The sequence below is a fragment of the Equus przewalskii genome, chromosome 7 (genome assembly GCF_037783145.1).
Source record: "Equus przewalskii isolate Varuska chromosome 7, EquPr2, whole genome shotgun sequence".
In the NCBI taxonomy this organism is placed as follows: Eukaryota; Metazoa; Chordata; class Mammalia; order Perissodactyla; family Equidae; genus Equus; species Equus przewalskii.
In genome coordinates this window covers 72,923,302-72,940,067 of record NC_091837.1, presented here as the reverse complement: position 1 = coordinate 72,940,067, position 16,766 = coordinate 72,923,302, and the positions used below count along the sequence as shown (strand labels likewise).

General features: G+C 35.5%; 1 protein-coding gene across 1 annotated transcript in view; it reads right to left on the bottom strand.

Moving 5' to 3' along the window:
* The window catches only part of DCC (DCC netrin 1 receptor), a 1,088,896-nt gene that overhangs the window by 259,377 nt on the left and 812,753 nt on the right, over positions 1-16,766 (bottom strand). The window contains exon 12 of the mRNA XM_070627604.1: positions 16,163-16,212. Coding sequence (XP_070483705.1) covers positions 16,163-16,212 — 50 coding nt within the window. The remainder of the gene's footprint in view (positions 1-16,162; positions 16,213-16,766) is intronic.

The window sequence follows — 16,766 nt, the reverse complement described above, 5'->3', positions numbered from 1 at the left end:
GTTCAAGATAAATTCTTGGTGATTCTGATTTTTGTCGTGTATGTGACAGAGGAGACTATAGATTAGTGAAAATGGAATAAATAAAAATTGTTAATACTGGAAGATCCATCTAACATCATGAGGACTAAATAGAATATGTGTAAGACTCATACATTTAAAAGTTTGAATCCAGTCAATACTCACATAAATGTTATTTGTTGGGTTATGAAAATCAGTCCACCAATACAAAATTCATAATTGGAATGTGTCAAGTTTATTAAAGAAAACAGCCTTCTCAAACTAGTTGCATCATTAGTTACAATTCTCTGCTAAGTCAGGCAAAGGATTGCTGATTTTTGGCATTAGGTGAAGATAGGATGCGCTGCATTGTTGAAATACTTTCTTTATAGTCCATTGCACAGGTATAGATATTGATAGCTCTAATAAGTATAAACTTCCTCTATCGTGTGCTTATTATGACAGGTACTATTTTATGTACTTTATAGTCATTTATGACTTCTCACTGAAAAGGCCAACAGCATATGCAGAAGCATATTTCCCAAGAATAGTATCATAACAAAAGTGTTTACTTAGTTTGAACTAAATCTGATGTGACAGCATAATAGATATTTCTCCCTTTGGCTAAAGAGCATCAATTCCCATCACTGTCATTTCCTCACAAGACCCACATGTCAAAGAATAAATATATTTTTTTATTGGTAACATCTGACTCCTGTGTGTGTCACTCTGTCAAGTTGTATCCTTTAGTAAAGTTCTTGACATCCATGTCCTACTCAGTATGGAGGGAAAAATCAATTCTAAAATCAAAACTAGGAATCTAGAAAATACTCTCAGAAAAAAACACACTCCTTTTATTCAAGAATATAATGGGCTAGTCTACATATCTACATACACTGCAAAGAAAAGTAGACTTCAAGCTACATAATATCATATGTGCTGTGACTTATAAAAATCAAGGTATTTACTATTGTTTATAGAGAGTAATCATACAAATGATGCAAACAAACTTTTCATGTGGTGTTCTAAAGTGAATCTCTGTTTACAGAATTTTAAAATATTTTGTGATCTTTAAATGAAGAATTTTAAGGCAAGCATTCACTCCCTTTATATATAATTGAAAATAAGAAAAAAAAAGTACACACTGGTCTATTAAACTTATCATACTTTAATTCAGATAGTTTAACTCAATGATCTAAATTTCAGATTATTTAATGATAAAGTCTCCTAAGGGATGTCAGTATCTAATTGTTAAATAATAGGTACATAATAACTGTTTGCTGAATAAATGAATCAATAAAAATGAATTAATGAGAAAATGGTCAAATGATAGACACAAGACCACATACTATAATGTAAAATTAGATACTGGAGTCCCTTAAAAAACAAGTGACTTTTCTAAAAAACATAAAATAATTCTGAAGACTTCATTTTTAAAAGGCTGAAATAATCCATTACTCATGAAATTATTTATATTCGTTTTGAAGATATTATGAAAGATACTGTGTAATTCTTCCACTTTGGGGGCATATCAAAATATATGTTAGTGTTAAAGACAAAAGTATAAGTTATAGACTGTAAGTAGCAACAAGTCTGTAAGTAAATTTGCTAAAGTAAATACTAAATGTGGTTTTATTACACAAGGTGGTCACTTGCATTTAAAAGAAGATACAGAGGTGTTTATCATTCATCATAATCACTGAAGATGGATGGACCACTTTCTGGATTAAACAATGAAGGTGAAATTTTCAGATTATATATACGTATATCCTCTGCACCTTACTAATCATTATCATGTAAAAGAGACTGAGAAAAAAAGGTAACCAGGTAGCAGGGAAATTATTTGGATCTATCCTCATTCTGTTTTCCGTAGGACTGTGAATAAAATGTTAAGGTTCCTAGTCTCAGGACCAGGTTTGTAAAATGCGTGTGTTTGCAGTAAAGAACTAATCTCCCTCTTGATTCTTTCTTCCCATTTTTCACTTATTCGTGTTCATAGCCACAATATAATTAGGTCGACTTTTTCCTTTGTTTAACTGTGTTTTGTTCTCCTGAGATGCCTCGGAGTCCATTGAGAAAACTGAGGGAGAGGCTAAGAAACTGGCACTCCCAGTAGTCCCCTATGTCTTGTGGTATGCTAATAAATGTGCTCTCTGGGAGCAAGAGCCTTGATCTGTAGCATTTGCTGAGTTCTATGGTGTAAATACGCCCAATAAGGGCAATATCAAGGTACCAATGTGACGTCATTGAAAGCGGAGTTGGGAAGAGATGTACAATAGCACACCATTGTACAGTATTTCCATCATACAGATAAGATGCAGATAAGCTCAAGGCATAGAGAATAGTAAAATAATGAGGAAGTTATGGGTTTAAAATACAGTAGTCCCCCTTTATCAGCAGTCTTGCTTTCTGAGGTTTGTTACCTGTGATCAACTGGAGTCCAAAAGGGTTAAATGGAAATTTCTGGAAAGAAACAACTCATAAGTTTTAAATTGCATGCTGTTCTGAGTAGCATGATGAAATCTCAAGCTGTCCTGCTGCTCCATCCCATCTGGGGCATGAATCATCTCTTTGTCCAGCATGTCTACGCTCTATAGGCTACCTACCCATTAGTGACTTAGTAGCCTTGTGGGTTATCAGATCAACTGTCGCAGGATCACAGTGCTTGTGTTCAAGTAACCCGTATTTTATTTAAAAATGGCCCCAAAGGGCAAAAGGAGTGATGCTAACAATTCAGATATGCCAAAGAGGAGCCATAAAGTACTTCCTTAAAGTGAAAAGTTGAAAGTTCTCGATTTAATAAGGGAAAAAATAAATCATATGCTGAGGTTGCTAAGATCTACATTAACTTTTATTGCAGTATATTGTTATGATTGTTCCATTTTTTTATTATCGTTGTTAATCTCTCACTGCGCCTAATTTATAGATTAAATTTTATCATAGGTATGAATGTGTAGGAAAAAACATAGTATATATACGGTTTGGTATTGTCCATGGTTTCAGGCATCCAATGGGGGTCTTGGAACGAATCCTTCATGGATAAGGGGGGAATATTGTATTACCTTTTAAAAATATAATTTATTTAATTTTAAGTTTATATAATTTAATTTTAATAATGACTGTGTTTAACGCTGGGCTCACAAAATTCCTTAAAGTTTAACAATCGCTCTTACGAGCCAGTACAAGCTGGCTCCAGCACACCGCTGTCTTGTCCCAAAGAGATCAATGACAGCATCTTTCCTGTTGCATATCTTTGCCTTTGCATATTATGACAAGATGCCACATAAAATTTTCTTTGTAAAAATGAATTTTATAGTACTAAAGCAGTTTTAAAATGATTTATCTAATTATACCTTATTATAGTGGAATTTGTCGATCATCCTCATCTACACGATTTGGCCTGCTATCTGAGAACACAAGTTTCCTGGACAGGAGTCTTACTGAATCAGAAGTGTGTGTGTGTGTGTGTGTGTGTTGGAGGGTGGGGGGTACTGTTTCTGCATTTTATACAAGTACTGGCTTTACAGGATTCTTCATGCTCCTTAAAGTTTAAGAACTTCGACTCTGGGCCTTCAGCTTCTCCTTTCTCCAAGCTGGAGTTGGCAGCCTCCACCAGCTGATTCAGCCACACTCAGCTTCACTGCCAGGACACTAGGACAATGGGCAGATTCAGTCCCATCTGTAGCAGATTCGGCTTCATAGACCTGGTATCTCATAAACCCAGAAGGTCTTTGACTATATCAAAGCTAGGTATAATAAAAAAGTGCCTCAACCACCTCTAAACAATGGCAAAGGGACAAGTGTCTGTTCCTTTTATCATAGGTAGAAAAGTTAATTTCTTGTATAAGAGTGGAAACTCTATTCCATCTCAGATGCTGTCACTTGTCAGTTTCTCATGCGTTGCTGCAGCTCATGGAGGTGTTGAGGTTTCCTGACTGACAAACAACCAGGTTGCCCTCTTACTAAATTGGCGGAGCTGAACGAAGTGTTTAGCTAGTGTCTGTCACATGGTATATACTCATGAATATTTATTATTCAACAACAAATGAGTAAATAAATGCACAAATGAATAAACCCATGAAAGAATTAACTCAAGGCTATAACAGAAATAATCTTTAAATTCTTCATTGCCTTTTCTCTAATAAAACTTCCAAATTAAGAGAGTATTTGGATTTTTTTTAAACTGACAATGTTTTCTTTGTGTCATTATATTTTATTTCAAGAGAATTATGTACATTACCATCTAAATGAAACACAACTGTGTTTTTTCTTTCTTTGAAGTGTATAAAAAGGAAATTCAACTTGGAAAGAATAAAATATATATACATCTCTGGAGAAATACATGTTGATACTACAGCCATGGACATAGACATATATATTCTTTGCAACATTTAGATTCATCTATGCATAAAAGATAAAAATCTACAGTCAGCTTCAGATGTTAAAAAGATGAATTTTATTTGAAGTCAGTGTGAAGCATTTCTTCACATATAAATCCCTTTTGTGTGTCTCATCAACTTTATCTGTGTAAAAATAAAATAGACAAGTATCTAGTTAATAGCTACTGCCTCTCAGCTAAAACACAAAATGGTCTGTCAAATAGATTTCTCTGAAAGATGAGAAATGTTTAGGTAGGAGGAACTTGAGTTACTACAACAAAAAGGAAAATTGAATTTTTTATCATTTATCATGGAACAAAGTTACTGTAGAAAAAGCAAATGATTTCTCCCAGTCCGCTTAAGATTAGATATGTAATATGATCTTGTTAATTTTCTGAAAATATTAATTGTTCTTCAATACTTTTTAACCTACTATTACATACTTTTGAGTATGCTTGAAAAATCCATTTGTATTCAATATATAGAGTACTTTCTACAAAGTGTTCAGAAAATATGAAGACGATGCTCTTAGATTCTGTCAATTTCACATAGAGAGTTTCCCAGTGGGCTGAGTGATGTTTTGGACAGCTTTGGAAAACTAATGGGGGCTATCCTTTTCTGTATGAAAGAGCAACATTATAAATGAAATAAGTAGATATCAAGGTTGAATGTTATTGAAGAGTAAATACTCAGATTGCATAATGTTATTGGGCTTTTTAATGAGATTAAACTAAAATGACTTCGGGGGAAGATATATTAGACTTAGTTTGGTTGCTAAAGCAGCTATATCTTTAAATAACGCACTTATTTAGATAGTTGCACTATTATCTGGCAACATTTGCTCTATACTTCTTATCTAATTTACGTTCATTTGGTTTAGTTTACTATTTAAACTAACAACCTTCGCTAATAATATGTATGCCCAGTGTTCTGATTTGCATTTTCTCTGAATCTAATATACATTTCCTAATGGTTCCAGATCACTGCTGCTAAAACAATTAGAGGTTTTATTTTATCGCCAACAAATCTTGAGAGCTGAGATAAAGCTCTTCTCTGTGATCTCAACTTTTTCCCCTTCAAATTTTCAATGACAAATATATTCTAGAAGTTGGAATTGAGGAAAACCCAGAAATAGATTTGGACACATCAGATGTATTTAAGATTGTTTAAGAAAGTTTGTTGAGGTATCAGCTTTGCTCACTTAACAAACTGCAGCTCCTCTGAGCTGTTTTTCGAGGCTCATCAAGGAGAAATACATCGTGGTGAGGGACAGAATCTTACATGTATTTTCACTCCAGGAAAAACTGGGAAGTCAGGGAGAAGTGTCTTTCAGAATCTTCTTCTTAGCTCTCCTTTCTCAGTACTTTTTAGACCCATCTCTTCCTGTGCTTTCCACACATAGTTTCATGTCTACTGGATGGATGAGCCCATCTCTTAGCTGCCAATCTGGATCTTACTTTCTGTCTGGGAACTAATCCCATCGAGAACTTAAACCACTTGAAGGCAAGGCTTATTTTGAATTCTGATTTGTTTCTCTGCCCTCATAAGGCGCTACATATAGGAGGCAGTGTGGCCAAATGACTAATAACCCTAGCTTGGATTTGAATCCCAGTGCTGCCACTTCCTCATTGTGTGGCACTGGGGCACATTACCTAGTCCCTTTAAGGCTTAGTGTTCTCTTTTGTAAAATGGGAATAATTATAAAATCCACTGACCTTACCATTTTTTCATTATCCATCACCAACTCCCCCACCCTAACCATGCTCTCCTTTTTTTCCTTAGACAATTTAGATTCCATGGGTCTTTTTTTTTTTCCTGAGGAAGATTAGCCCCAAGCTAACATCTGCCACTAATCCTCCTCTTTTTGCTAAGGAAGATTGGCCCTGAGCTAACATCTGTGCCCATCTTCCTCTATTTTATATGTGGGATGCCTGCCATGGCATGGCTTGATAAGTGGTGAGTAGGTCTGCACCCAGGATCCAAACTGGCGAATCCCAGGCTGCCGAAGCAGGACATGTGAATTTAACTGCTGTGCCCACCATAGGTCTTCTTTTTAAACACTCCCTTGCAAAATATCCTAACTCACTCCACCCCTTCTCCACTGGCAAACTCCAAACAGAATAAAACCCAACTATCTGCCTACCTACCCTAGGCCAATAACCAAGCAACAACCATGCAGAGAAAAGCAAACAATCATGTTGACTAGTTTCACTTTAAATTTATGACATCTCTCATCTTTTCCCCTGTCTTGAAACTCTCAATACTCACTCCTTCAAGATTCACACTCTGGTGATGACCATTTATCATACTTCTCATCTTCCCAGCTCAAAATCGACTGACATGTCTGCAGCCACACCCACTCTCTCTGCCTTAGCTTGTCTTGCCACGATTCAAGTATGTGTTCCTCTCCACTTGTGTGCTGGATCCTCTGCCTTCTTGCCTACTCAAAGGATTGTACTCTTGCAATTTTTCACTCTCTCTTCTGCATCATTAATTTTCTCCTCTATACTGCATATCTCCAGAAGTTGCAGCACGTCCCACGTTCAAAAAGGAAACAACAATAAAAATAAACAAATAAAATAAGCAAACAATAAAACCTCCCTCAAGCCTACCACCTCCTAAAGTTACTATCCATTCTTTGCTCCACTTCAGAGTAAACTCAAAAACATCCACAGTTACTCTGCACAGTCCCTCAATCTCTCTCTCTCTCCATTTTCATGCCCCTTCTCACAGTGGTCACTTTGCTGTTGTTATTCTACTGTATCTTTCATCACATGTGGCGTAGGAAGCAGCACCCATCTTTTGGAAAGACTCTTACCTGTTGGCTTCTGTGACACCACCCCTCTTCATTTTCTCCCACCACTCTGGCATCTTTTCTGAATGTGAAGTGTCCCAAGATTCAGCCTTATTTTTCTAATTATATTCTTTCCCTAGGTGTCATCGATATGACAGTGACTCAAATTTGTATCTCCTGACATGACCTGTCATGAGACCACTAGTCTCATATAGAAAATTGTCTACATGATTGACATCCTTGATTGTACATCTAGTAGTTTTCTAAAATTCAAAATGTCCAGAAAAGAAGAGATTGTTCTCTCTAAGCCAATCTTTCCTCCACTTATCCTCATCTCATTAAACAGCTCCAAGATCCACTCATTCTTTTGTAGCCAAAAATCTAGTCTCCATCCTTGATTTTTTAATTTTTTCCTATCTTTTATATCCAATCCACTGGCCAATCCTACTGGCTCTAGATCTAACACATACCATGATTTTTTTCCACTTTTCTCTCCATCTGCTCTGATGACTCCCAGGTTCCAACTAAAACAATCTTCTACAGATCACTCAATTGTTTCCTGACTGGTCTCCCTGCTTCCACTCTGCCCCATCCCCACTAATTTTCCTCACAGCAGCCAATTTGATCTTTTAAAAACTTGAATGAGATCACTCCCCTTTTTATTATTATTATTGTTTTAAGATCGGCCCTGAGCTAACACCTGTTGCCAATCTTTTTTTTTTTTTCTCTTCTCCCCAAAGTCCCCTAGTACATAGTTGTATATTCCAGCTGTAGGTCCTTCTAGTTCTGCTGTGTGGGACACCACCTCAACACAGCTTGATGAGCAGATGAGCAGTGTTAGGTCCACGCCCAGGATCTGAACCAGTGAAACCCTGGGCTGCCGAAGCAGAGCGTGAGAACTTAACCACTCAGCCATGGGGCAGGCCCCCTCACTCCCCTTTTAAAATCCTTTTCATCATCCATAGAATGAAATACCAATTTCTATCATGTCCTATAAAGCCCCACATGATCTAACCCTGACCTAGTGATCATGATCCCTTCATATTGCTCTTATTTCCGGTTTGCCATCATGCACAGCCAGTTCCCTTCTCAAGACTTTGACACTAGTTGTCAAAGCTAGCTTTGCTTAGAATGATTTACCTTGAGTGTGCACAACGTTGGCCCTTTTTCATATTCTTGTCTCACCAAGTGCCACCTCCTTAAAAGGCCTTTCTCTGACAATCTGATTTAAATTAGGTCCTTCTCTATCACATCGCTCTGCTTAATTCTCTTCACAGAACTTATTCTCTTGTGTTAATTGTTCCTTTCTGTGTTTTCTTATCAGTCTCTTTCCCCGTACTTGAATGTTAAGTAAGCTCTCTAGGAAAGAGGGATGCTTGAATTCCTTTATTGTAGCTTTTCCAGCAATAAGGGCAGCTCAAAGTTGGTATTCCAGTAATTAGTTTAATGCATAATGACCATCTTATAGGGTTGTTGTAAGAATTAATGAGGTACTGCTTTAATTGCTTAACACATTGCAAGGCACAAAATACCTGCTTAAAAAGTTACTTACTGCCATTATTAAAATTATAATTATCATTAGGTGCTCCTTAAATATGTGTCAAGAATGTTAATCACAACAGCTCATGCTAATGTCTTAAATCATTCAGATGAACTATTTGTATTTTAACAGTTGTTTTCTAATGTAGACAATATTTTAAACTACATTAGTGAATTTCATTTTTTGCTTATAAGCGAATGTTTCAACATCTCTAAAATCAAATTACATAGTCAGCAACTGCTTTTACTACTGGAAGGACTGATCCAATTCATGCCCTCCAACTAATCAGCCATTCCAACTCTAAGGGCAACTTCCATAAACTAAATTAAAATCAGAAGTCTTATCACTAGACCTAGGTTCATTTAATTTAAGCCCATTATTAAAACTCCCACTTTTCAAAAATGTATGAATTGAGGAAAATCTCATTAAATTTCATGGAAAGGCTAGAGTGAGCTTTGCCTTCTGAGCCAACCAGAAATGGAGCCATTAGAAGTATGTGTGATGAAGTAGAAATTACAAGGTGATATTAAAGTGGGACTAGAACTCAAAGAGGATGGTATTCTATCACATATTCTAGTCTCTTTGTTAAAACTCTTTGTGCAGGTATACTAAACGGCAGTGACTATAACAAAGTTGGAAAGAGCAAAATACAGTAACCTCAAAACACACAACAGCAAAAAATAATGTACTTAAGAATTTGAAATATGAAGATGAAAACATTCTTGAAAATGATTTTCTCATCCTGTTTACATTATCAAAAGTTATATGGACATGGAGATTTAATCGTGTCTCTAACTTATTCAAATCTGATAATAGATGCCATAGGCAGTTCTCCACTCTCTATTCTATAGTTACACACAAAGGAATGTCATAAAGACTGTTCCTAGATTCACCTCTAGCTTTTAATAAATTTAATTTTTCTTCTTTTTTCACTTAATTTGTATTTTTATTTTAAATTAATTCAGGTAGGAATATTCTTTTTGAGGAAATGAGGTTGCTCAATTTGTGGAGTACATTTCTCTTGTTTGGAATGTACATGATGGCATTAAGACAAGTCATTTCGAAAAAGTTTTAAAGATAGTATTTAGTATGAAAGAGCTTTGTAGAAAGAAATAATTTAGGCAAAGCAGAGTTAAGCAAATACTTTCCATAGCCTTTAGTATTGCCAAGAGGGGACTTATATCTTTCACAATTTTTTAAACCATGCAACCTCATTGCTTGAAAAGTATCAGAGGCAAATATTCCCTGGGATAAACTTTGGAAAGAACAGCTCTAAGAAAATGAGTGATCGAGTGATAGAAAGATACGATTTGAATGTCCAGAGTGTTCTCTTATTTAACCTGTTTACAGAATGCATTTAAATTGGCATGATGGATTTATATTATTTAAAAACTCGTCATCCAATTTTTTTTCACTCTCCTAATAACCTACCCGTTCATAGTTTATCTTTACATATTCATTGGGTTTTCACTGAAAAAAGATGGAAACTGTTGACTTATTTGAACTTAAAAAAATAATCAAAGGATCAAGTTAGCTAATGGTTAGGAGCTCTGATCTAAATTGTGATGCGATGTGAAACTGATGCTGGGGACCAAAATGATGTTTTCAGAGTTACTCCAGAACAATCTCATGCACACAGTTCTAGTTCTTTATTAATACAACAGTTGGCTTTTTCACTAGATTTTTAAAAAAGGATTCATTAATGTGGGACCTTGGAACAGAAGTATTCTGAAAGCACTATCCATAATGGGAAGTGAGGCATTTCTTCTCAGCCAGTTAAACATCTACCTGTATTCTTGACCACTATAATCCATTAAATCTTTCATTTCCCTGATAAAGATCTAAAACTTTAAAAGTGTTTCATTTCTCTAACAAGATAAAGTGAAAAGGCACAACAACTTTTTTCCATGAATTGGTTTCCTCACTCTGTTATAAAACAAGTCAGGACACAGAAAGTAGAATGGCAGTTGCCAGGGTCTGGAGGAAGGGGAGAAGGGTGATCCTATTATTTGATGGGTACAGAGTTTCAGTTTGAGAAGAAGAAAAGAGTTCTGGAGATGGATGGTGGTGATGAGTGCACAACAATGTGAACAGACTTATGACACTGACCTGTAAATTTAAAAATGATTAAAATGGTAAATTTTGTGTTATGTATATTTTACCACAACAAAAAAATATCTATTTAAAAAAAGTAAACAGAATAGCAATTCTCTGAAGATGAGTTTTATCCAAATTACAGACCAAATACAGTTTTATCCTTGAGGGAGTCTCACAAATTATTACATGTTGTCTGACTTTAATATACTATAAATACTCATGTCAGTGTAGTCTATTCTACAAATTCCAGACAAAAACAGAAAGACTAGACTGTAAGAACTATCAGGAAACACTGCCTTCCTTATAATTATGTTCCTACCTTCACACCCTTCCCCAAACTGCTTCAGTCATGGTTCCCTGCACATTATCTGTGCTCAAGGAGCAGACGCAGAATGAATCAATGAAGGGGTCAACAACTAAAATAAATACAAGAGATCTACATCTACTTGAATTGGATTGATGGATAACTGGACCAGACACTGTATTCAAGCAGAAATTTTCTGTGTATTATGACTGAGTACAAATACCACTGTGAAGTTTGTCAGTGTAAATATTACTGGAAATGCTAGTTTCTAAATGATCTTTACACGCAATCAGTCATCATCTATGGTCTCGTAACTGTCCTGTTTCTCTACATTAAATCCATTTCAGAAACTAGCTATATTTGTGAGAGGAAGACTCAGAGCTCTGGCTCCAAAAAAATTCAGTGGCCAAAGTGTGTTTTAGGAAGAATTTAGGATGATTCCATAAAACTTTTGCTTGTGTGTTCTTTGCATGACTATCTGAGGCCTATGCCTATGTACAGTATGCAAGAAAGAGATCTATGTTCACGGGAAGCATGGTGAGACTGAAGAAGTGGCTCCAGAACATCTGTGTGAACAGTGTGTTTTTAGGGTGGTTGTAATGCAGCAGGGAGCAGTGTGAATTCAAGTGCTCTCTGCACAGCCAAGAGAAGACAATCCCAGTTTTGGAAAGAAAAAAAAATAGGGGACCTGCAAATTAATATCGTAACTCACATTGGCTCTTTGGTTTTCATTCCTCCAATTTTGCCCCTTCTTCTCATTTTCACTTTTGCTCAAAGTACCTAACAAGTGAGCATCCCAGTTGGGAGTCAAGCGCAAATACTCAGCCATCCATTTGGTTATGGACTTAGGTTGACAAGAGAATTATCACTAGTCCAATGACAAGAGACAAAGATCTCATTCAAAATCCATGCTGTCACATCACATCTTCAGAAGCATGCTTCTCTGAGGTTACCCACTGATATAACATTGAGATTCCCTCTGCATTGTTTCAAAAAAAGAAAGAAAGAAAGACTTTAAAACATCTGAGGCCAAAATGATCAGTTTGTTTTTTGGAGTCGGAAGTTGCTGTTTTCAATTCTCCCTTTGGGTAGTTTCTGGGCAAAGGGAATTTTATGATTGCTAAACTAATTTTTGAGTTATTGAAGCACGCCAATTTATGCTCAACCATGGGGGAGCGAGGCACTTTAAGATGCAGGAAGATACCAGTCACTTTTTCTACTGTTGCAGCAAAGGCACTTCACACACTATCGAACTGTGAGTGAGTGAATCACTGGGTACCAGCTGTTAGGAATGCAACAAAATGACATCCACATAGATGCATCTCGAATTCAAAGGTAACAATTTCAACAATAGAGATGTGCAGTGTTGTAATGAGAAGAATTGACTATTCTGCATTTAAAAAATCTAAAGCTGCACAATGACCCAGTCCTGATGATATACTGGATTTTGCTTTTTCTTATTTGGGTTTAATATTTTATTCCTTGTAATCAGCCTATAGTGCTTGGTTGATAAATATGAACTTGCGAGTTAAGTCCGGTATACTTTAGTCAATGTACTTGTGCCGTTTCCTCTAATTCTGTAAAGATAAAATGATTGAGAAAAGGCCTAACAAGTAGAAATATAGTCATAGATGTTTGGAGCCACAAGATTTTTTAGAGATTATTTATCCAACCTTCTCATTTTATCCATGATGACATAACATCAATTTTGAAGAGTTACAGTAGATTAAATGTGGTTAGATGAAAAGTAAGTTTTTTCTCATGTGTTTTCCTACTAAACTGTCAGCTCCGCGAAAGCAAAGACTGGGTCATATAAGTATATATAGTAGTATAATAGGTCTAAATACAGTGTGTGTGTGTGTGTATAATATACGCATGTATATATACAGTAGATACATATAGGTAGTAGATATATAGTAAGTGCACAGTAAATGTTGAAAGAATAAATGAAACTGAGGCACAGTGACTGTCCAAGATCTCGAAGAGCTAGTGAAAGAGCCCAAGCATCTTGAATCCTAGTAGTGTCTAAATGTTCCTATTCTCAGAACTTTAATATTAGAACATAGGAAAATAATCAAGTACCAACATAAGCCCTTTGCATTCTATAAACTTGTGCTCTACACACTAGCCAACTAATTAAATTGTAACATTTATTTCTCCAAATAATTGAATTTCAAAGTAACACCTTAAGAAAATTGCCCTTATAAAAAGTTTTCCTAATAAAACAGTCACATTTTAAAGTTCATACTCTAAACTACTGTTTTCTCTTTTCTTGTGAAGATGTTATGTCTTGTAAAGAAGTTTTAGTACCAGAAATAACCATCTAATCATGACCCATTATTACCCCAAATCTAGTATCTATAGGTAAAGCAATTCTTTCAAAACAAAATTTACATTCACAGCTAGCTTGGAGAAAGGAAATCATGCCTGTTCTGTGATTATAGCTTTATAAAGGTAATCTACTGTACTGGGTTTCTGAGAACAGTATAGTAACAGAATTTCTTTTGGTTCTTTTATCTAAATGTAAAGGACCTCTCCGTTTGCATACCCTGGAACGTGATTTCTGAGTTCTAGTGGCTTATAGGCGGCCATAACCTTAACAAGTATCTATAAATGGTCATTTTATACCTTACAGTGACCTTTCGGCTCTAGGTACAGAAATCCTAGCCATCTGTGTACAAAAATATTAGCACCACCAAATTCCCTCATTGACTGTCAATAAAATAATTATGTTCTGTAGTAGCAAATATGATAGAATAAAATTTCAAAATATGACTGTTCCTTCTATATCAAATAAAATCTCAAGTATAATAAATTCAGGTCATAATTCTGTTAGTCTAAAAAGAATACAATACTTACTTAACTACAATATTTCTTTTTAAATAAATGTTGTTCCTTAAAATGGTAATAATCAGGGGTAAATATTAATATATTTGAGAATTCTTTTGTTTCAAACAGAAGAAGAATATCACAATAGCATATTGTTTTCATCTTTCTCTTCATCAAAATATTGGGAATGAAAAAACAGTGTTTTGATCATCCCGTTTCTTTCTTCTTGGTAACAATCCAAGAAAAACAATTTTTAATTTATAATTTATTAAAAGCTAAGAAATAAGATGGAGGGAAGGAGAGGAGAGTAACAGGCTTTCCAGCATCTGGGCCTGCTCTATCCTTTCTGAAAAGTCAATGAACAAGTTAAATTTTCTAGCAGTGCAATGTTCCAGAGATGACCACAAGAGCATAAAAGCAGGAGTGTTTATATTTGGTTGCTGCAAGCATTACATATTATAGAAGAGTATGGACTGTGATATTTGTGTATGTATACACACATATATATTTTTGTATGTATATATATATAAAATTATATATATATAAATCACTTGAAAGAGCCAATTTTGCAATCCAAGAATTCTCTCTTCAGGAAGGTTATAAATCCATATTTAAATATAGTCAGCATCCAGGGTCATTCAATAATGCCTTATTCACATTTCAGAAGAAAACATTTATCCTTTGCCAGAGTAGACTTTCAAAGGAATTGAGCAAACACATGCACAAAATAGTTTATATCAACTTCTATGTTCTGTCGTGGAGAAAAGATGTGAGGTGGGTGAAAAACTAACAAAAATAAGCCATTAAAACAAGAGAAACTATAAGATGTTTTCCAAGTTTCGTTTATTAACAACCTACAATAATTATAATAATCTACTTGACTTTCATTTGGCAATCTCTTAATTTGAGTGACACATCTGTAAAACATTTAACCTTGTTGCAAATAATAATGTCTTTTTTTAGCGTGATATTTATTTCTGGTTATTTTCCCTTAACTCATTTTTGTCTCCCTGAGTTCACTTACTTTTCTCCCTTCTTATTTTAAATTTATTTCACTGTTCTTATTCAATATAATGCCTAAAAGTATGAGGCTAACAATTTCGAGACATTTCACCAGCTCCAAAAAATAATCCATTTGACAGAAGCAAATCTGACCAAAGTCACAAAATAGAGCTTCATCAGAACTTTTTGCAAAATATGGCAAGGAATTGTACATTGAAGTAATAGCTACCAAGACTAAGTTAGATCCGTTGTATATGTTATATTGCTGGTACCTCATGATAAATCAGTAAGGAAGGCATTCACACTCACATCGGATGGATAGAGAAACTGAGGTTCGATGAGGTTGGAAACTTTTCTAAGATCATATTGTTATTAAAAGGGAAAGCTAAGATTAAAAACCAGAGTAGGATTTTCTCTAAGACTCATATAATTTCCCTGCTGTCTCCCAGAACTTAGAGAGGAGTTAGGCCAATTCCCTCAATGAGGCCCAAGGGATAGTGAAATGATTTCCCTGAGTGCCCGCAACAAGGTGATGAAAGAGTCAGGCCACACCAATCCTGGTTTGCTGCATTCTACTGTATGGCTTTGGCTTATTTTCAACCGTGAGACATACTTGAAATAAGGTGATGTTTCTAGAAAACCATTTCTGGCATTAGGCTTCTTATCTTCTGCTATACCTAGCTTAATTTATGTCCTTGTGAAAGTTATATCAACCTTACCGGCCAGAAAAACGCTAATCACTGGGTAATATTGCTTCATAAACATAACCTTATTGGGCCTGAAGAATGGCCTGCAACATCTATATTTGTAAGGGAAAAATAGGGATGATGATGAAATAGTCTGTTCTAATTAATCAGCCAAGAAACAACGTCTTTCTTTATCCCACCTCCTTCAGTTGTTTTACTCATTCCCACATTCAGCTGTTCCATCTAGCACATATGTCTTATACTGGTAAGTATACGTAAATAGACATCTTTGTTTCCTGATGGAATAGCCTTTAATTATTATAACATTTATAAAATCAAGTGTACTATTAGTAAACAAATCCTTCCTTTAATTAATTCAAGTGTGGTAGAAAGAGACGTGGGATCAATGACACTCACTGCCCTGCTCTGGAACATTTCTTCACATGAAAGTTACCATTCGCCCAATGAGGTGGATGGGTAAGTGAAAGTTATACATGTATAGGTAATGAAATAGTGAAAATTTCCACCACTTACCCTTGAATTAACTACTTCCAGGGAGACGTTCTGAGGCGGGGCACTTGGCACTAAAAAGAATAAAAGAAGGTGAGATGATTACTGCCAAAGCCATGAAAGAGAAACTACAACCCTCTTTGCAAAGAGAAAGCCTGTCTTTTTCACAGTTCATAATGATAATTAAGTAGGTTGATCCAGGTGGCACTTCAAAATTTCCCTGGAGAGGGGAAAAATAACTGCATTTTAAAATTTTTTTCTCACTTGGTGGGCCAGTTGTCCATTTAGGGAGCCCCCAAAACTGTTAGGCAAGAGAGCACCTGCCGTGATACCAGATACTGCTATTTAATTACAGCTTTCCTGTGATAACCTTCCCAGAGAAACCAATAAAAAGGCACAGGAGATTTCCTAGAGTGGTTTTAAAGGCTTAAGTTATCATGCATTTCAAAATCTGCAAGGTTTTAAGATGAAATATGTCATTCTAATGGTCACTCATGTTGCTTAATCCATTCAATGCAATCTTTATTATCTCTTAAAAACTGAAAAGAGGAAATAGATCCCTTTATTTAGCTGTATGTAATTAAACCCGTGTGTCATAGATGCAAGCAGGTTACCAAATAGCATTTGG